General features: G+C 44.2%; 1 protein-coding gene across 1 annotated transcript in view; it reads left to right on the forward strand.

Moving 5' to 3' along the window:
• The window catches only part of LOC309538470 (chloride channel protein C-like), a 76,912-nt gene that overhangs the window by 33,062 nt on the left and 23,060 nt on the right, over positions 1-20,790 (forward strand). The window contains exons 11-13 of the mRNA XM_082234090.1: positions 83-254; positions 7,294-7,460; positions 18,859-19,038. Of these exons, the coding sequence (XP_082090216.1) occupies positions 83-254; positions 7,294-7,460; positions 18,859-19,038 (519 nt within the window). The remainder of the gene's footprint in view (positions 1-82; positions 255-7,293; positions 7,461-18,858; positions 19,039-20,790) is intronic.

Below are 20,790 nucleotides of genomic sequence, written 5' to 3' on the forward strand. Positions count from 1 at the left end.
GTACCAGATCTCTGCTAGCACAGTAACCAAGAGAAAATGAAAACCATTTATCTGCCCTTTACTGTCTTCTTTTCCTTTGCAGGTACACAGGTGCATTATATGGCAGGATAGTTGGCTTGATACTGGTTTCCATTTTGGGGGTTCAGACTGATGAACGCAGTGCATGGATTGATCCAGGGTTGTTTGCTGCAGTTGGAGCTGCTTCTTTCTTCAGCGGTGTTTCAAGGCTAACCATCTCCCTAACAGTTATAATGGTATGCAATAAACTAACTTGTATGCTGTTTCTCCATTGGCCGCCATGATGTTACCAAATGCCTCAAAAGCATATTTGGTATTCTGGTCTCTGAGTAGTAGACTGGCAGTGTGGAGGAACACAGTCAAAATCAGCAGCAGTTTGCCCTGCTTCAAAAAGCTCTGTGGTAGAAAAGCTGGAGCCCTGCCAGAATCCTTGGAGCTCGTGGGCAGAGCTTCCTTGTCCTTTTCACATGGTCAACAACTGAGTAAGGTGAAGAATGAGGAGGTTGCTCTGTACATCTTTACAGGCAAGCATATTCTAAGCATGTGGGACCCCCCTCCTCTGGGCTGGTGATGTGGAGCCCTGATTGTGTTAGTAAAATTTGATATCTGAAAAGCAAAACAAAACCAACAAATCCCTGTCTGAACGTTTTCTAGTCTCTGTGTTGAAAGCTGTGTCCAGCACTATTGACTTTTAATAATAAAAAGGTCAGAAACAGTACAGCTACCACAGAAAAGCTGTAACTCAGAGTATGCAGAAATCATGGCACCATTAAGAAAATTTAAAAAGCTGAAGGGTCTGCAGTAATGTTGGCTACTCTGTAATATTCCTTTTTGAGATGAAAAAAGGACTTGGACGTGACAATGCAAAAACATAGTTAAAAGGTGGTGACCTTGAATTGTAAAGTGCATACATTTTTCCGATACCGTTTGATAGGTTCCAAAATAATTTTGGAATGTTTGCTTTGGCTCTCTACGCAGTCTTCCATTTGGAAAGAGTTATATGGTGGTGATGAACAGGTTAGTAAAATGCTTTTAAAAAAGAAATACCAGACCCCACAGGCTTTTGCCCACTTCTTCGTTCTTGGCTGCTTCCCTTTTCCATGTTGATACTCAGCTCGCTGCCATTCTTTTTTGCTGAAAGTACTAGGTCTGATGGTAACATTTCCACATGCTCCTATTCCAGTATGGAGAAAAGTCCATTTCATCCCAGTTAAATAACTGTGCTTAAGCCCATGCAACTCTATATGAGGCTTAAGACTTTTTGTTTAAGTATTCTATATTATACTAATTAATTAAATTAGCTATTGCTTGATGGCCAAAAGGGCTTCTCAGTGGTTTACACTTTATCAAATCAATGTAAAAAAAAATAGCCATACATAATTAAAGTACACAATAAAACGATTCTATCAAAATATTAAAATAAGTACCCACAATTAAAATGCACAACAAAACAAGCTCATTAAAACAGCATAAAAATTAAAAAAAAGCAATTGAAACAATTAAACGGGAGGTTCAAGCCAGGAAATCAGGGGAATGCTTGTTTAAGCAGCTGTGACTTCAAAAACCAGCGGAATGCCAATACAGACAGGTTAAAATATTTTATGTTGAGGGACAAGCTTCAGTAAAGTACATTTGTATCTGCAGATGCAACTATATGGAGACATACTTTAGAAACAGATTATTCAGCTATTGCAAATGGCATGCAATATGCAGTGTAGCAGGAAATAAAAGGAATGAGATCAAGGGCACTTCCAGACTATCACTATTTTGGAGTGGGATTCATACACATACTGGCAAATTCAGTATGCACAATTATAGTTGATTAGGAGTTCTTGCACAGCAAATCTACTTCCCAAAAACGATGAAAAAATGTACTGGAAAGTGTGGGATAACACTTGCATTGACTCAACATCTTTTGACCTGCCCACCAACAAATCAGAATGAATGTTAATAAAATAGCCAATGTTCTCTAATCTCCCTGCAAGCAACTTGGGATGAATGCCCAATAAATAGGTCATCTGGAAGTGCCCCAAGAGTCCATTGGCCAGGCTGTCTCTACTGTCCACTGAAATATCTCCTCAGGTAGAGGATCTTGGATGACAAAAATTATTGCAATGACCCTTATATGGCCCAGAAACAGGAGTGGTTGGAAATCCTCTACTCAGTCTCTTAAATGTACTATAGCTAATAAAGTGCTCAAAGACCACATCTGATTAAATCTTGGTATGAAACATTCACATTGTCTCTTTTGGGAAGCCCAAATGGAATAAAAGTAGAATGCTGTTGGTTCTTTAGGCAGCAATAACTTAAACATTGCTGGCTCAAGTGCAAACCTTACAGCTGTAGGTGCACATCCAGCCGGAAACTAGTAGTAATCTCCTCATGCAGATGGTAAGAACTGGCTTTGGATGATAAAATGGAACAAAATCTGAATTGGAGAAAGATATAATTGTACGTCTCAAGAGCCAAATACAGTTGCAGCCAAAAGTAACAGCTGGCCTTATTTGTGAAGGGAGTGACAAGCCAGTAGTGAGGATTGGGAGGGCAATGGTCTTTTTTGCTAGATGGGAACAGTCTTAGAGCAGTCACTAGGATAGACAGAAGCAGAATCACAATGACAGTTCTGTGTACAACCGGAAGTGCAGCTGGTGCTCCAAATACTTTCAGCCAGTGTATGCAGCTACAGCTATTGCTCATGCTCTAGGATGAACTGTCTCAGTAGTTGCTCATGGTTAAAGCATGACTTCAGTTTCTTTGTATCACGACACTGGATCACAACCTTGCTGACATTTCCTCTTGGGAAAGGAAAATAAATTTCCAAAAGGTTCCCATCTGTTACAAAACCCACCAAAACATCTGTCAGCGTCATTAAGTGCTTTTCTGGCTGTGCTCGACATACACTAGCGGCAGCAATTTCAGAGTGGAAGTGTTCTGTTGAGCAAGCAAAAATGGGCAAGTGCACCAACCTTTTTCTTGAACATCATCGTTCAGAGACTTCCGATGGTTGTAACAACCTTTATGCTGTGATTTGAGTAACATTGCTAGAACCAATGTGTTAGCTAATTGAGTCTGCCCTCAGATTCCAAGCATACCTTGAGTAGAGTGAAACATGAACATGAATTCTATATGGTCCCAAGCTCTAACACTTCCTTATAACCCCTCCACCCTGGCACTTGAGAATTGCAAGCATCAATTTTATGTATCCCTTCGATGTAGGAACATCTAATGTAGGCCTGTTAAAGGTGAAGTTGGAAGAAATGCCTGCATCACTTTGTCTACATTGGAAACATAGTGAAAGTATGAACTATGCAGTATCCCATAGTATGTAGAGCAATCTGGAGTTGGAAGTGAACAGGAGGAGATTAACACAGCAAGGGATATGTGTGTGCGTGGTGGTGGGGGTATGTGAAGATTGACAGAAAATTGATTTAAAAAACCAACCTTCTCTGTTCTTAGTACTGCAAAATTATCTGAGCTAGTCGGTCTTCCAGGCTTCAAGTGTATGCTGTACTGTTGTTTGTTATAAATGAAAACCAATACAATGTATTTTAAAATCTCCAAAACTCCAGTGATAACAAGATTCTAGCATAGTGATGCAGCCCTCTGGAGTTAGTAAAAATATAAAAACCTCAGAATTATTAGAGTTGTGCATCCTTGGTGTAAATCACTTTTGTAAAGTGTGTTAGACAGTTCTGAGCTGGATTATGCGGTATCTTTTTCAAGAAGAGAAAGGGAACTTGTTGAGGAAGGCAACTGTTAGGTTTTAAGGAAAGTTCACATTTACCACAAGCCACTTGCCTTTTTATGAATGTAAATAAAAATGGTGCCCTCTTTGCCTTTACAATTTTTTTTTTTTGCACCTAATGACTTCATTTTTAACTAGGTTCTCCCCTCCAATGAATTTGAGTAAAAAAGATTGTCAGTAAAAGTCTGCTGGATCAGCAGGCCCAACTCTAATGAGGTTCCATTTTGACTACATTTTCAAAACTGAAAGCCAAACCGAGAAACAAGTTAACCATGGTGTGACTAAGAATGAGGACCAGGGCTTTTATCAGTAGTTTTATGTAAAATGTGTCTTTTGAATTTCCTGGGCAGCTGCCCTCCTCTCTTTGATGTGCCATGCCCTGTTGATGCTCTTGATGAAATGCATAAGTATGTGTTATGTAATAAAACTATAATAATAGACAGGGGGCCAACTGGTTATAATGATGTGGGGCATACATCACTGTAGGGCTTACAGAAAAATTCCATCAGTGACTAAAATAAGGTTGGTTTTTTCTAAAAGCCTCTGAAGCATTCCACTAAGCGTGCAATTATGTATAAGGTAAGCAAAGTGAAACTAATTTGCTGATTTATGAATTATAAATCTGCCTATTAATGGTATTTTTCCTTAATCCATTAGCAGTGTTGGTTGTATAGGAGCAGGAACTCTAAAGGCAAGTCGTCTTTAGCATGGCCTGTTACCTCTATAAGACCTAAATTACATAAGATAGCAAAATCAAGCATAGCTAGTAAATCTTTCCTTGTGATCTGCCCCCTAAGTGCACTTTACATTGCACATGATTAAAAGATAAAATTTACTGGCTGTTAAGCTGTTTTTCTTTCTCTTCCTTTTCTTCCATTTTTTTTTTTAATCTTAGCACCAATTTGTCTACTTCTTATATCTGTCCCTTCAGTGTAAGTTCTGTTTCTACAAGGTATAGGGCTAGGGGAAGTTTTACCTATTATGAGCAGCCCAAATCAAGTAGCAAGTTTTCTTGAGGTGGGGTCTTTTCAGATTATCAGTTTATAGAGCAGCAGGTGTGCTCTTGTCCATTTTTTTTTTTGCTTGAGATCTAGTTCTATTTGAGGATACAGTGTTTCCCCAGAAGCCCAACCTTATTGGAGAATTTGAGTCTTTCCCCAGTTAGTGCGGCTGTTATGATTTAGAGAATTGTTCAGATTTATATTGTTTCTGTATCATTATTTGTGGTGTCACCACTGCACACTATACTTGACTTACTAACAGCCAAGAGAAAGATCACTGTCCTGAGGAGACTACAATCTAAAATAGTTAAGATTATATTTATACATAAGTGTAGTTATAAGGAATGAAATTAACATGTGTGTTACATAGTTAAATTACATTTGAAGAATAGGATCCAGATAGGAGCTCCCATATTTAAAAACATAAAAACGCAACTGTGCACCATTCTGATTTGGGAGAAGGTTAGCTGTTCACTCTTTCACTCTTTGCTATTTTTCTGATTAAAATTGCCCCTCGTTAAGTTGCTGCTTGACCCACAGGGAGAAATGTACAGATATATCATGGGTACTTGCAAGTTTCTTCCGATGGGACAAATAATAGCTTTGGTGAGAATAATTTCAAGCAGGAAAATGGCATAGAGGGAAAGCTTTAAGCCTCTTCCATGGTGCTTTTGTACTGTTCCAAACTGCCCATTCCATTGTAGCTACATTTAAGTGTTGAAACACAGGTGATTTTGTACATGGCTCTCCCTTACCATGTCTAGATTGGTCCATGAACATCTACCTGAGAGTAGCTGTTGTGAGAGTGACATCCATGATGATGGCAGTTACAGATAGGTAGCCGTGTTGGTCTGCCATAGTCAAAATAAAAAAATTCCTTCCAGTAGCACCTTAAAGACCAACTAAGTTAGTTCTTGGTATGAGCTTTCGTGTGCATGCACACTTCTTCAGATACACAGATATTCTTCAGATATTTTATCCATGATAATGGGTAGCACAATTCCACCCCTCTGTTGCATCCTATATTGTGCCTTGTACTCAGGGGAACCACACAGCTGCTGAAGCTGACTAATCTCACGGTAAAGTGTGAAGAAATATGTCTTGACAGTTTCACATGCAGTACCTAATAATTTAAGACTTCATCTTCAGTGGCTGCTGAGGTGAAACATTCAAGTGGATTCTTTACACTTGCTTTGTAACAGTCTTATTATCTGTGTGAGTCTCCTCTTTGCAGGTTCAGTGCTCTCTCTTTCACACATCTCATGTGCTGGAGCACACATAATTCACCTATTATTGAATAAGGGCAGCAAGGCTATGTCAGTTGCCACACATCAAGGTTATTGGAAGAGTAGTGAGGCAACCACCCATCTATTATAAATGGGCTGGATGTTGTAGAATTACCTTTGAAAGAAGACATGCAAGACGTTCTGACCAAGGTTAAATACAGATAGGGCAGTTATTATTTTTCTTTACAATGTCCATGGGTGGGACTGCATAGAATCATGGAATTTTTGAGTTGAAAGGGACACTAAAGGTAATCTAGTCCAACCTCCTGCAATGCAAGAATCATGCCCACAGCCATCTCTGGGTGGGTTCGAACCATCAACCATCTGGTTAACATCCAGATACCCTAACCCACTGTGGCACCAGCCCTACCTGTCATGTTAGCCTGTCTCTGATCACTCCCAGGGACATCTGCAACCCCATTTTCATCCTGCTTTGCTACCCAGACTTTCCAGCCACTTCAAGACGGTCTTACCTGTTCAGGGGTGGGGGAGAGACTTTAAAACATCAAGTCAGCCCTTCGACTACCTTGTAAAAAACTTTTTAAAATGCATTTTAGTATTTTAAAATGCATTTTAGTGATGTTCAACACAAAGGGTAAAGGGAGGGAATGGATGGAGAAGGAATAAAAGTGAAAGTTACACGGACCAGGAATTGATTGAATTGTCCATCTTTATCTGTGACCCCAAAGTAGGGATTACTGGAGAGCAAAAAAGCTCTAAAACGCATCTGAGAAATGCATAGTGTTTCTGTTTGGGCTGGTTAGGAAAAGTCTTTTGTTTCTTCTGGCAGTTTCTTAGCAGAATGCTTCCTTGCTTTGAGAATCCATACTTTAGTGGGTCCTCCATATTTTAGTGGATACTGGTTTTTTCCTTCTTCTTTTGAGCCTGTGAGCACATCAGGCATGCTTAGAAAGTGCTGTAGGCATCAGTCTCAGAATGGCTGCAATGGAGTGCAGGCGTGACCTTAACTGAAAGGGAGTTCCATAAAATTTGGCCCACAATACTCTCAACTCTCAAACAATGCTATTCAAAAAGTGCTGAAAGTGGCTGTTAATTGTAACATCATGTTGCAGTTATTTCTTAGTTTGGAACATAAAGCCTACAGTATTTTGTTTAACAGAATTTTTGTACCATGTAATTGTAAATAAAACATCTAACCGGTTTCTTTAAACAGATGACCTCTAATTATCAACAACACACTTCTTTTCTAGTAACGCATGTTCTCATTTCCCTGCTACTTTAGGTAGAGATCACAAATGATGTACAGTCCTTGCTACTCATCATGCTGGCAGTCATGCTAGCCAAAATGGTTGGTGACTGGTTTAACATGTCTCTATACAGTTCTTTACTGAAGCTGAAATCCATTCCCTACTTAGATGCTGAACCATTTGTTTGCCATAGGAAAAAATGGTGAGTGTATTCTTATTTTCCTATTGTGGCTGTTCTATGAGTTAGTGTAAAATGTCTTTAATTTGCTGATTTAGAGATGTGATTTCTTCTGAGTTAGGGACAAACAGACACCTAGAAGGAACCTACTGGTAGTTCAACTTCTGGCTGCATCAGAAAAACCCAAACAAGACAGGAAAATATAGTAAATGCAGAATCATGACCCTTGAAAAATAAAATGCATAGCAAAGCTATCTCCATGTATATATCAGATGAAGACCTGTCTGCAATTGCCTCCTAACACAAGAAGCAAAATGAGTTTTGTCCTAGTATCACAAGAAACTGCTTAAATTATAGTGAGTGTTGGCATTGCAGCATTTTGGCAAGGAAAGAAGAGCTGTACTTCTGGCCCACTAATCTAATTTCAGGAGAAGAGACATTTTAAGTGTGTGTCTCTTTTCTGATACAAACTTCTGATATATAGTGATGGGAAAGAGGTAATATATTCATTGTGGCCTTTTTCAGCCAAGGCTGGGCATAATCCCCAAATGTTGAATAGGCTTCCCATTAATAAACCAATGAACAATGGGAACAAAGCTTTCTATTCTTTTTTCTTTTCTTTTAGCACATCATAGATATTCACTTTTGCTTGTAAAAAGTTATGTCAGATCATACAGTGTGTTATGTTCTAGATACTGGATGATTAAGCTGTGTCTAACAGAGGGATTCACTGTGACTTCTAGTTATGCTGCATACCACCATAAATTGTCCCCTCCCTGTTATAAAAGCTAGCTAACTGGAACACTCAGAGCTGCTGGTTGCCAGAGAGTGCTTTTTAATGAGGGCAAGAGTACTCAAACACTTCTATAACTTGGCAACTCTTCCTGCTTTTATAAGCCACTATACACTTCAGAAAGAAAATATCTTACAGCCTACTTTTTAATGGGACAAGTTAAGTGCTGAGTGAATTTGGTGCTTGTTCTGTTCTAGCTTAACGTTAGGCTTGTCAAAATTCTCTGTGTTTCTGCATGATATGCCACATAAAACTGATTTGAGGAGCCAAGAATTCAGACTATGATAAAGTAATTGTACATTGTTTTAAATAAAAGCATGTTGGAAAGTGGCATTACATTAAATAGTTGATTGTGTTGCATAGTTGAGCTTTTGATATTGCTGACTTGGATTTTCTGAAGTGGGAGTTTTTAACTGGAGTGAAATGAACTTATAGAGAAATCACTCTGAAAATTTGCATGTCGAAACTGTCACCTTGAAATTAAATGGGTTGGTTTTGTGTGTGACTAAGAAAGAGAGAGAGGCCCGGCTCACACATCACATTAACAATAGTTAAAATAAACTGTGGTTTAATATGAGCAAGCAGCATGGTGGTTTTCCTGGGCATGTTGCTCCTCCCGCATTCTAGCTGCTGTTGTGCTGCTGGAGAAAGCCATGGTCTGGCTTGTGTTGTCTGATCCCAGGCTCATGGTTTCTTGTCCCCAAACAAACTACAAGTCACAATCCAAGAACAAACTTTGGCTTCTGGACATGCTTTGTTGGGAAAGCAACAAACTATGAGCCTGGGTTGGGATTACCCAACAAGACAGACCATGGTTTGTCTCCTGGTAGTACAGCAGTAGCAGGAGTTGGGGACAGTGGCGTAGCGTGGGTTGTCAGCACCCGGGGCAAGGCAAGTAATTTGCGCCCCCTAACCCGTGGATTTTAGCACTCAAGTGCGAGCGCGCCCCCCAGATGTTGCGCCCGGCCCCCCTGCACCCTCCCACGCTACGCCACTGGGGCTGGGGGCGAGCGAAGGAGCCAAGGACCCCCCCAAAAGGCTCAGCAGGAATTCATTAAATTTATTATTTGCTGAGACCCCGCGGGCCAAGGCAGCCGAAGCCCCCTCCTCTCCTTGGGCTGTAGGTGGAGCTCCAGATCCGGGCTTGGCGAGCGCCTCTCCTCCTCCCGGCAGGGTCCGGGGGCTTCCATCCGTGCTCCGTCCTCGCCCCCCCGCGCGGCTGAGAGCCGGAGCCAGCGGCGCACCCTTCTGCCCTCCTCCCTCTCCTCCCTCCCAGTCTGCAGAAGCAACCGCCGCCTGTGGCTGAGCCGAGGGGATGGCGTCGGCGGCGGGGTGCGGAGGCTGCCCGTGCCCGGCCAGGCGCCGGTGGCGGCATCGGCGCTGCTGTAGTGGCTGTTGCTCCTGCGAGCAGTGAGTGGAGCGCAGCCGCAGCGGCGGCGGGGGCGCGCGCGCGCGCTAGGGCGCAAGGCTGCCGGTGGCGGCGGGGAGCCTGGCGGAGGAAGGAACTTGTCCCTTCCCTCTGGACTCGCGCCCCCCCAGATGTTGCGCCCGGTGCGGCCGGCACCCCTGGCACCCCCCACGCTACGCCACTGGTTGGGGAGGAGCAAAGTGACTGCCATTCCAGCAGTGTGCACCAGCACGCTCCTTGTTCACATTAAACCATAGTTTATTTTAACTATGGTGTAGTGTGATGTGCAAACCAGGCCAATAAGAAAATCAGTCTGTGACCAGACACAAGTTTCAGGGAAAAGAAGGTGTTGGCATGGCTGTCATGATACTTTCCATATTGTGGTGTGATGTTGTGGCATGACTTTCTGAGCGATTTGGAATCCTTTTTTAAAAGGTACTAATCATGACCCATCTTTTCCTTAGTCTCCCTTGGCCCTTCAGTATTTTTGGAAAACATTTTTGGCTAAATACTTTTTAACGACTTATATCTTACTATTTAACTTACATGATAACTTTTGTTTCCTTCAGTCATAAGTGTATTCTATTTCCTCAAAAGTAGACACTCATTTCTGAATTAATAAAGAATAATAAGCCAGCTGGCAAAGCAGGGGAACACCGTCTTGTATGCACAGCTTTGGCAGAACAATAGGATTGCTCGTCACAAGTTATTTATTAGTTCTAACACTGACCCATCTTACTGGGTCTTGTAAACATTACTGAGATAATGATGTGAAACACCTTTAACATACTAGCTAAGTTATTATTGTTATGATTTGAAGCTTAGCACAACACTCCTTACACCAGAGGATCAGATTTCTCTGCTTAATTCCCCAATGTGATGATTTATAAGCCTGGGAAATTTATGAAGGACGAGGGTATAAATCTATAAAATGAAATAATAGTTGCTTTTTCTTTTAAAATATTCCACGTGACACAGTTGCAGCCACATTCCTGGGTATAAACAAATTTTAAATAAGCAAGTGGAGTCTGCAGTGTGGAGTGCTTCTGTTCAGGATTCTAGACACTCTATTCCATTCTCCTCCAGACAGTTTTGTTTCTCTTGCCCAATAGTTAATCAACAGTATGTGCCCACTGAGCATGTTCAGTCCTCATTGGGCTCCTAGGCACACTGGTGCCTAGTCTGAGCTACATTAAACTCTTGGATAGCTTGATTGATTTCTATATGCAGCTTTCACTTTCATTCCTGGAGACATTTAGAACATTCCCAGTGAGAACCAGGAAAGGACTTATGAAATAGTTCTCCACCCTTTGCATAGGCCTCATCTGCACCAGAGTGCCTCCCCTATGAAGGAAGGTTAATTAATATCAACAGGCAAACTACTTCCATGATTGCCACCTAGTGAATTTTCTGTACGATTCAGAGTTAAAAACTTAATGTGGCTGCCTAAATGTTACTGACAACCATCATGAAAATAAAACCATCCAAAAAGCAAGCTCTTGAAATGTATTTATTGTCAGGGAACTGACATCAGAGGAAAGGGAGGTGGTAGGGCTCCCAGAGGCTGGGAGAGAGTCAGCAGCTAAAGCAGGGACCAGCAGGGGGAGCGAGGGGTCTCTGGAGGAGGATCTCAGTAATGCTGAGAGAGACGCAGCAGCCAAGGCAGGAACTAGCAGGGGAGAGGAAGGGGTGAGAGACACGTCCAGCGAAAACAGCGGGGAGGTGTCAGAAGCAACCGTAGGGAGACCCATGCTTCGCCGGAAGCTGCCACGTCGTGAGTCCAGGAGACGCGTTTCCGTTAAGGAGCTTCTTTGCTGGAAGCGCTTCCGCAGGCAGCCACTGTCAGACTCTACGAGTGACTAGAGCAGACATGTCTGAGGAGCTCTGTCACACACGGAGGTTTGTGGAGCCGCACAAACTCTGAGGGAGCACAATTTTAAGCACAAGCAGCTAATCATCCCCAACACAGCAGTCTGACAGTCTCTGTACGCTGCCTGTGCAGGAGAAAGCATCATGAGCGACCCAGCCGGAGCAGGAGCCGGAGGAGCAGGGGGTGGAGCTGGTCCAAGCTTGGAAGAAAGATACCGAGCATTGGAGGTCCAACTTGCGCTGCAGACGGCGAGGCTCGAGGAAAGAAGGGCTCAGGATGCAGACAAGAAGGGGAGAACCACGCAGTGCCCCAGAAAGGTACCAGGATTGGTGCAGAAGTTTGGGGGGGACCCCAAGGATTACCATGCCTTTAGGACAGAGATGCAATATGCTCTTAATGTGCAGTTTGATGAGTTCCCTGATGAGGAATCGCGAGTTGCTTTCGTAATTGGGCATCTTGAGAAGGGGGCGCGGGACTGGGTTCGACCCCTGATGGCAACGCACAATGACATCCTAAAGGACACTATGAAGTTCTTTCGTGCAATGGATATCATGTTTTCCAGCGATATTGAGGAAGGGGTGGTGCGCAGACAGCTAATGGCTTGCAAGCAGGGAAGCCGATCTGTCCGTGAGTACTGGACTGAATTTACCATGCTGATTCACAGATTGGGGTGGGATTTATCGGCGGCACCCATTCAGATGCTATTTGAAGAAGGTCTTTCTTCGGCTGTGAAAGACGAGCTGTCCCGGAGCCCCAGGGCAGTGTCTATGGATCAGCTGACCAAATCTGCGCTGACCATTGGAGCGCGCCAGGAGGCAAGAGCCTTGGAGAGGCGGGAAGGGAGAGGGGAACGTTGGAAGGAGTTCCGCATTCCAGACATTCCTGAGCCAGCTTTCCCGCCGGCAGAGCCGATGGAAATCGGAACAGCGCGCGCGCGCGCAGTTTCAAAGCCCAGTGAGGGGGCTAAGAAGGAGGGAAAAGGAGCCCGGAAATGCTATCTCTGCCAACAGCCAGGCCACTTTGCCAGAGTCTGCCCCCAGAGGAAGGAATGGCAAGGGATGGTGGGAGCTGTTGAGGGGGGAGAGCAGGGAGAAACGGAGCAGGTAAAAGCCAACGCCTGGTTGCCACAGTCAGGGCACTGCAGCCAGGCCAAAGAGCAGTGAAAGTGCCCGTGCCAGAAGCTCCTCGACCTGCTCTAGTGATTGAAGTGTCGCTAGAGCTGCAAAATGGACACCCCCTAAAAATAAAGGCGCTGTTGGACTCAGGCAGCTCCTGCAATTTTATGAGCAAGGAGTTTGCTGCTGAACACCAGATACAGACGATCCCTTTAAGCAACCCCCTTCAGGTGACCACGATCGATGGCAGGGAACTGTTGGGAGGAGGAGTCAGCTTGCAGACCGTCCCAATGATAATGAGGGTGGCAAGGCACACAGAACTGATAGCGTTTAATGTGGCCACCTTGGGAGGCGCTCCCATTATTTTGGGAATGAGCTGGCTAGCCCTACATGATCCGCTGGTGGGCTGGCATCAAAGAGTGGTTTCCTTCGGTTCAGCACATTGCTTAGAACACTGCAGGGGGGAAAAGGGTTCAGCAGGGGCCCAAGCCACCCTGGCAGGGACTGAAGTAATGGAGAAGGTGAAGGTGCCACCACAGTATGCAGATCTCAGCGACGTGTTCAGCGAGAAGGAAGCTGACCAACTACCCCCGCATAGGCCCTTTGATTGCCAGATCAATTTACTCCCTGGAGCACAGCTTCCTGTAGGCAAGTTGTATGCCATGTCAGACAGGGAAATGCAGGAGTTGCGAGAGTTCATTGACAAGAACCTGAAGAGAGGCTTCATCAGAGAGTCCAAGGCAGCGGGGGGTAGCCCAGTGTTTTTTGTGGATAAAAAGCACACGGACAAGCCGAGACTTGTATGTGATTTCAGGCGGTTAAATGCAGTGACAGAGCCGGCGGCTTTTCCTATGCCCAGGATTGATGATATTTTGACCAGGGTGCGGAAGGGAAAGATTTTTACAAAGCTGGACCTAAGGGGGGCGTACAACCTGATACGTATAAGGAAAGGGGATGAATGGAAAACCACCATGTTCACCCCTTTGGGGGCATTTGAATACCTCGTGATGCCTTTTGGATTACAAACAGGCTCCGCGTGTTTTCAATCGTTCATGAACCACGTACTGGGGCCTTTGCTCTACAAGAATTGCGTGGCCTTCCTAGATGATGTGTTGGTGTATTCGGAGAATGAGGAGCAACATGTGAGAGACGTCAGAGAAGTGTTGAGCAGGCTGCAAGCCAACAGGCTGTGGGTGAAACTGGAGAAGTGTCAGTTTCATACCAAGGAGGTGGAATTCCTGGGGTACCGCTTGTCAGACAAGGGGTTGGCCATGGACCCCGGCAAGGTTCAAGCAGTGCTGGAATGGAAAACACCCAAAACCAAGAAGGATGTGCAGAGGTTCCTAGGGTTTGGAAACTTTTATCGTAAGTTCATCCGAAACTTCGCCCACCTGACGGCGCCCATCACGGACTGTCTCAGCAGTAAAAAGAAGTTTGTTTGGACGGCGGAGGCGGAGCGAGCGTTTGAGGAACTGAAAAGGGCCTTCGCCTCTGAAGAACAACTTCTGCATGTGGATTTACAAAAAAAGCTGAGGGTCGAAACAGACGCATCTGACAGAGCCATAGGGGCGGTGCTTCTTCTGCAGCCGGGGAAGGAGGAGTCAGAGTGGCGACCGTGTGCCTTCTTTTCGCGAAAGCTGAACAAATCCGAGAGGAACTACACGGTGTACGACCGGGAACTTCTTGCGATTCATGAGGCTTTCCGGAGATGGAGGCACCTGCTAATTGGTGCACAACATAAGGTGCAAGTGTGCACGGACTATAAGAATCTAGAGTATTGGAGAACTGCGCGAGTGCTCAACCAACGGCAGTTGAGATGGGCCCAGGAGTTCTCCAAATTTAACTTTGAGATTTGTTACGTGCCAGGCCCAGAGAACGTTAGGGCGGACGCTCTCTCACGCAAACCTGAATATTTGGAGGGGGAGGGAGCACCCGAAGAGACCCATGTCATTCCAGAGGACCGCTGGGTGTGTGGGGCGGCATTGGTGGGGCAAAGGGAACTGGTAGAGGGAACGGTGCAGGATGAATACGCCCAGGACAAACTCAGGGGTCTCAGGAGGGAGGGAGACAAACCCGGGGGTTTTGAGGAGAGAAACGGGGCGTTGTACTACAAGGGAGCGTTATATATACCTGAAGGGGAATTGAGGGAAAAGGTACTCAAGCAACTGCACGATAGCCCCACAGCAGGGCATTTTGGGCAACACAAAACCATGTGGCTGGTTACCAGGGAATTCTGGTGGCCCAAGGTCAGGGAAGATGTGCGGGAGTATGTGAGAGGGTGTGACCAATGCCAACGAGCCAAGGGGGAGAGGCGGGCACCGGCAGGTTTATTAGAACCACTACCCACGCCTGAAAGACCATGGGAAGCAGTGGCAATAGATTTCATGACTGATCTGCCAAGGTCCAGAGGGAAAACAGCCATCATGGTTGTGGTAGACCTGTTAACCAAGATGGCCCACTTTATAGCCTGCTCACATGCGGTCACAGCGGAAGAAACCGCTAAATTGTTTGTGGAAAATGTGTTTAGGCTGCATGGCGCCCCCTTGAGGGTGGTTTCTGACCGAGGGAAACAATTTACTTCCAGGTTCTGGAGGAAGCTCATGAGCTTATTGCATGTAGAGGTGAATTTCTCAACTGCCCGTCATCCAGAAACCAACGGGCAGGCGGAAAGAGCTAATGGTGTCCTCCAGCAATATTTGAGGTGTTATGTGAATGACAGAGAGAATGATTGGGTGGAGAAGCTGGCGTTGGCAGAATTTGCCTACAACAATGCAGAGAACGTGTCCACGGGGATGAGCCCCTTTTTGGCTAATCACGGGTGTCATCCCCGAGCCTTCCCAGGGGGGGAAGGGGAGAACTGGAGCGTTCCAGCTGCAGAACAGTTCGTTGAAGAAATGGAAGCGATCCATCGCCAGCTCCAACTTAACTTAAACAGGGCTAAGGAGGAATATAAGAGGCAGGCAGACAAAAACAGAAGGGAAGGGGAAAGCATTAGGGTGGGGGACCAGGTGTGGCTGTCCACCCAAGGGTTACCATTCAAAGGGGGTTGTAAGAAGTTAAGACCCAAAAGGCTGGGCCCATTTGAAGTCACGCAGCAGGTCAACCCAGTGGCTTTCAGACTCCGGTTACCGAACCACATGAAGCTGCACCCAGTGTTCCACAGGTCGTTGCTGTCACCGTATAAAGGGGACAGAGAAGGGAGGGTCAATAGGGGACCAGCTATGGAGGAAAAGGAACACAGCTACCATGTAGCGGAGATTCTCGATTCCAGGTGGAAGGGAGATCAAGTAGAGTATTTGGTAATGTGGGAAGGGGAGCCGGAGTCGGAAAACACCTGGGTCATGGCAGAGGATGTAGATGACGAGGTTTTGATAGAAGCTTTTCATCAGAGATTCCCTCGTAAACCTCAGCCAGTGGCGAGGTTCCGGAGGGAATACTTTGCCACCACCGACGAAGAAGAAGAGTTGGAGGGGTTCTCTGATTCCGAGGCGGAGGAGGATTCAGCGAGCCGGAACGAAGACCGATGGAGGGAAATGTTCGAGACGTCTGAAGATGAAGAGGATTCTTTTTGGGGTTTTAGCTCCTCACCGCCCAGAGGAGAGAGTAGGGGCGGGGGGGAAGGGGGCCCTGGAGGGGAGGTGGATGTCAGGGAACTGACATCAGAGGAAAGGGAGGTGGTAGGGCTCCCAGAGGCTGGGAGAGAGTCAGCAGCTAAAGCAGGGACCAGCAGGGGGAGCGAGGGGTCTCTGGAGGAGGATCTCAGTAATGCTGAGAGAGACGCAGCAGCCAAGGCAGGAACTAGCAGGGGAGAGGAAGGGGTGAGAGACACGTCCAGCGAAAACAGCGGGGAGGTGTCAGAAGCAACCGTAGGGAGACCCATGCTTCGCCGGAAGCTGCCACGTCGTGAGTCCAGGAGACGCGTTTCCGTTAAGGAGCTTCTTTGCTGGAAGCGCTTCCGCAGGCAGCCACTGTCAGACTCTACGAGTGACTAGAGCAGACATGTCTGAGGAGCTCTGTCACACACGGAGGTTTGTGGAGCCGCACAAACTCTGAGGGAGCACAATTTTAAGCACAAGCAGCTAATCATCCCCAACACATTTATATAAGGTCCAATAGTTACTTATCATAATAAAACAATGGTTTACAAGAAGCCCAGCTAAAATCTATTGTTGTTTTGAAAAAAAAACCCCTCATTTAGTCAATAGATAAACATTCCCACCAAGTGATGCGAATGATCTGAGTGAGGTTTACTTAGATAAAGGCAACCATCCAGTAGGGAAAGATGTGAATGAGCAGAGCTGCCTGTTTTCTCATGCTGATTTCCACGAGCATGTCTGCTTATAACTGTAAAATGTTCTTCAGGAATAATATTGTCATGGGTTTAAATAAGTTTCAACCTAAGGTATCACTCTAATCCAGGGGTGGTGAACCTGTAGGTTGCAGGCTGGACCGGGCCCACAAAACCATTATTCCCCACCACAGTCCTAGGTTGGGAGGAGAGCCTTTCTTCTCATGTGCAAGTTAATGGAGAGATTGCTTTTGCCATTAACTTGCCTTGGGTGGGGTTGGGGAGAAAGAGTACACTCCCTGAAATGGTTGGTGGGGGAGAGAATCTATCTCACCCCTCAAGGATCCTGTTACCTTAAGGGTCATTGAGTTTCTCTCCCTACCAGCCATTTTTGAGGCTGTAACTCCTGCCCCCTGCAAGTTTATGGAGAAAGAGCTCTTGCCATTAATGTGTGTGTGTGTGTGTGTGTGTGTGTGTGTGATTGCCCTTATCACAGTGCTGATTTTCATCCTCCCCTCTCAGCCCAGCACTGTAAGGATGTGTGTGTGAGAGAGAGAGAGAGAGAAAGAAAGAAATGTGCTATGTGTGTGTATGGTTGTGGTTTCCATGTGTGGTGAGTGTGCAGTCGTGGACTTCATGAGTGGTGACTAACTATGATGCATACATGCAAGAGAGAGGGTGTGTTTTCTGGCTTACAATCACCACTGGAGTGTGGCCCTTGGAGACTTGACCAATCTTGAATGGACCAAAAAAGTGAGCCAGCCAGCTCTAATTCCAACAAGCAGTGCATGAAGTGGTAACTTTGTTTCTAGAGGGTACCATTCAAGGTGGTAGATGGCTGAATGGTCCTTTGTACAGAAATTCACTGCATGTAGAAAAATGGCATATCAGAAAGAAGAGTATAACGTTTTCCCAGATATTTGGTTTTCTATGTGTACAGATTTTTCTTTTTTGTATGGAGGCTATTAAATCATGGGATTTGCCACCTGCAATTTGAAGTGGTGCAACCAGATAAAGGCTAATCACCACAATTGTCACTTGTTAGAAGTAAACTAAGACTAGAGGCTACTACTTGGTATAGTAATCCCATCTGTATTCAAAAATTTTGTAGTCCCAAGAAATAAAACACTGCCTTTCACCAAGGGCCAAATTCCCACTCTGCATGAAGCTCACTGAGTGACATTGGGTCAGTCACTATCTCTTTGCCTACTGTAGCACACAGTGTTAAAGGGGAGAAGCATGTCCAATGTCCTGAGCTCCTTGGAGCAAGTGTTGAAATCCTCTAGTGACACCAGATTTTCTCTTAAAATTTGTACTGTGCCAACATGCCTCTACAGAATGTTCATGATGGCCAACCAAGCTTTATAAACAACACTTAAAATAATATAAATAGAACAGATGTGGTACAGATGTTCTCTGATATCTGTACAACATGACCAGAGTAGTTGTTAATGTTTCATATCTCTCCAAGAGGTCATCAGCGATCACAGCAGCTTATTGAGCTTGGTGAACAATTGGTGAGAACCATTTTAACTGTTGTTATGTTATTATGAAAGTTTTATTTCTTCTTTACATTCTCCTCCTAGTTCCAAGAACTTTTTGTAATCTGAACATAATTTTCTGCGGATTTCATTTTGAATTAAAACATTTTTTAAAAAGCAGAAAAACTCATGGAAACTGATTAATGGCTCTTATCTTCTCTTAGAAAACTAAAGCTTACATCTGGTTGGTTTTATCAAGCATCTTACTCATAGGCAGGAAAGTCTTGATAATGACTTTATTGGCTAATTACATTTGAAACAACATATTCACAAAATAAAACCAATTTATTTGCAGCTTGAAGTAATTCACCAGCACATTATAAAGTCATCAAACACTCATGTGGTACGGTGTGCCTTGTTCCTTGTTTACTAAATAAATTGTTGGCTGTCTGCTTTATGTCTTTCAGGTTAAACCTGGAATTGTTTGCTGCCAGAGATGTCATGAAGCTTCATGTAAGGGTTCTCCATGTAAGAGAAAACATTGCTTTCTTGGCTCAACTCCTTGCCAACACCAGCCATAGCGGATTCCCAGTGGTTTACAAATCTAAGCCAGATCAGGCAGAGGTGTTCCTGGGAACAATTACGAGGTAAGAAGCCACTACATTCTTCCCAGAAGATAAGTGGCCCTTAAGGCCAATATTTAGAACAAAGAATGAAGGCCTTAGCATACCGTATTAATGAGAAAACATGTCATGAAGTAGAGGGCTTGTGATCTGCAACAGTTTTCTCTTTAAAGTTTGGAACAACTTTTGCCAGTGCGTGTTTGCATAAACCACTCTGTGTGTTCCTCTGTGTTAACTGTGCAATATTCCTTTAGAAACAGGCACACACCTCAAGGCACTTGGAGGCTTACAAGAACAATGAATCAGAAGGATGTGTGTTATCAAATTGATCACAATTTTTATTTATTTAAAATATCATTGGCAAACTTCCCTTTGTTTACTCTTACTCAAGTTCACCTCTTTCAAGATAAAACATGTCAGAATTCGGATGAAACAGCAAAGTCTCTAATGCTTGTGATGGCTTGCTTCAGTAAACAGGAAATAAAGCCAGCAAGCACTTCCACTCCAAGAGAGCAGAATATACATGGCTTTGTTTTCTGGCCTCACAATAACTTGGTTTGTAATGCTATGGTACACAATTGTCTCCAATCCTTCAATAACTTGTATCAAAGCTGACATTTGTTCTTAGTGAGTTGTCAGTCTACAGACAGAAAGAACCTTTTGTGAATTTAATGTTAAAAACAACAACCCTACCTTTGTCCACAACTACAGATAAGCAGGAATCTTTATAAATAGCAGATTTTTTCTATATAACCCCGGTTTTTCATTTATTAAAAAAAGTTACTCAAGCCACACTGTAAAGCAGCATATGAATTATTTAAATAAAAAATATGGACATATGAAATGTTTAGTAGTCATACAAGAGCACAAATAATCTAAAGATAGGCTATGTTTTATGATGAAAGCTACTGCCTTTTTTAGTGCAACAGTTACCTGTTTAGAGGGAAATTCTGGATGTTATGGAGGCCGGATGAGCTTCATCAGAAAAGAGACCAAGAAACACGAGAGAGGAAGTTGGGAAACCCGCCTTAAATGCCCTCTATAATGGAGGATTGCATCCTGTGTTTGTACACAGTTGTGGTTGTTTTGGCACAGCTGGGCTCTTCCTAGGAATGCTTGGCAATAATTTCCAGTTTCTGTTTTCTTTTCATGTTTTTAAAAATATCTCAGAGAGATTACATAACTACTCATTCCTCCTGCTGTTCTCTATTTTTTAAAGAACAGAGCACATTTACAACTCAAATTTGTACAATATCAAGAAAAAGACAACGGAGGAGCAATGCTGCTGCTTTTAAAATTCTCATTGAATAGAGAACTCAGTTGTTGATACTGACCTTGGGTATCTGGTGCCTGCAATCTAGCTCTTTAGAGTAAGTGGAGGGAGTCACAGTTGAGAAAAGAAAGTAAGAATGAGAAAGCAGTAGATATGGGAAAGGCCAAGTGTTAATGGTCATGGGCATCACTCAGCTCTATAGGGAGACCAATGACTATTTCTTATAGCTACTCATATGCTAACAATTTCCAGGGAATGATGGCATCTAAATATAACTGCTAGGGTGGCATGTCCACTGTGATAGTGGTTCTGAGGTAACTTTGCAGCAACTAGCAATTTGGCAGCTTGCAAACTAATTGGGAATTGTTGATCCCCACCATAACATTTGCTGTCCCACTCTTGCTGTTTGGGTGGAAGCCAGTATTGGTAAATACTGAGGATACAAATGTTGGTAAGCGTAAGCAAGCTTCCTTTGAAAAACTTTCTAGTCAAAGACACTGCAT

This window comes from Podarcis vaucheri (assembly GCF_965113315.1).
Source record: "Podarcis vaucheri genome assembly, chromosome: 8".
Lineage (NCBI taxonomy): Eukaryota > Metazoa > Chordata > Lepidosauria > Squamata > Lacertidae > Podarcis > Podarcis vaucheri.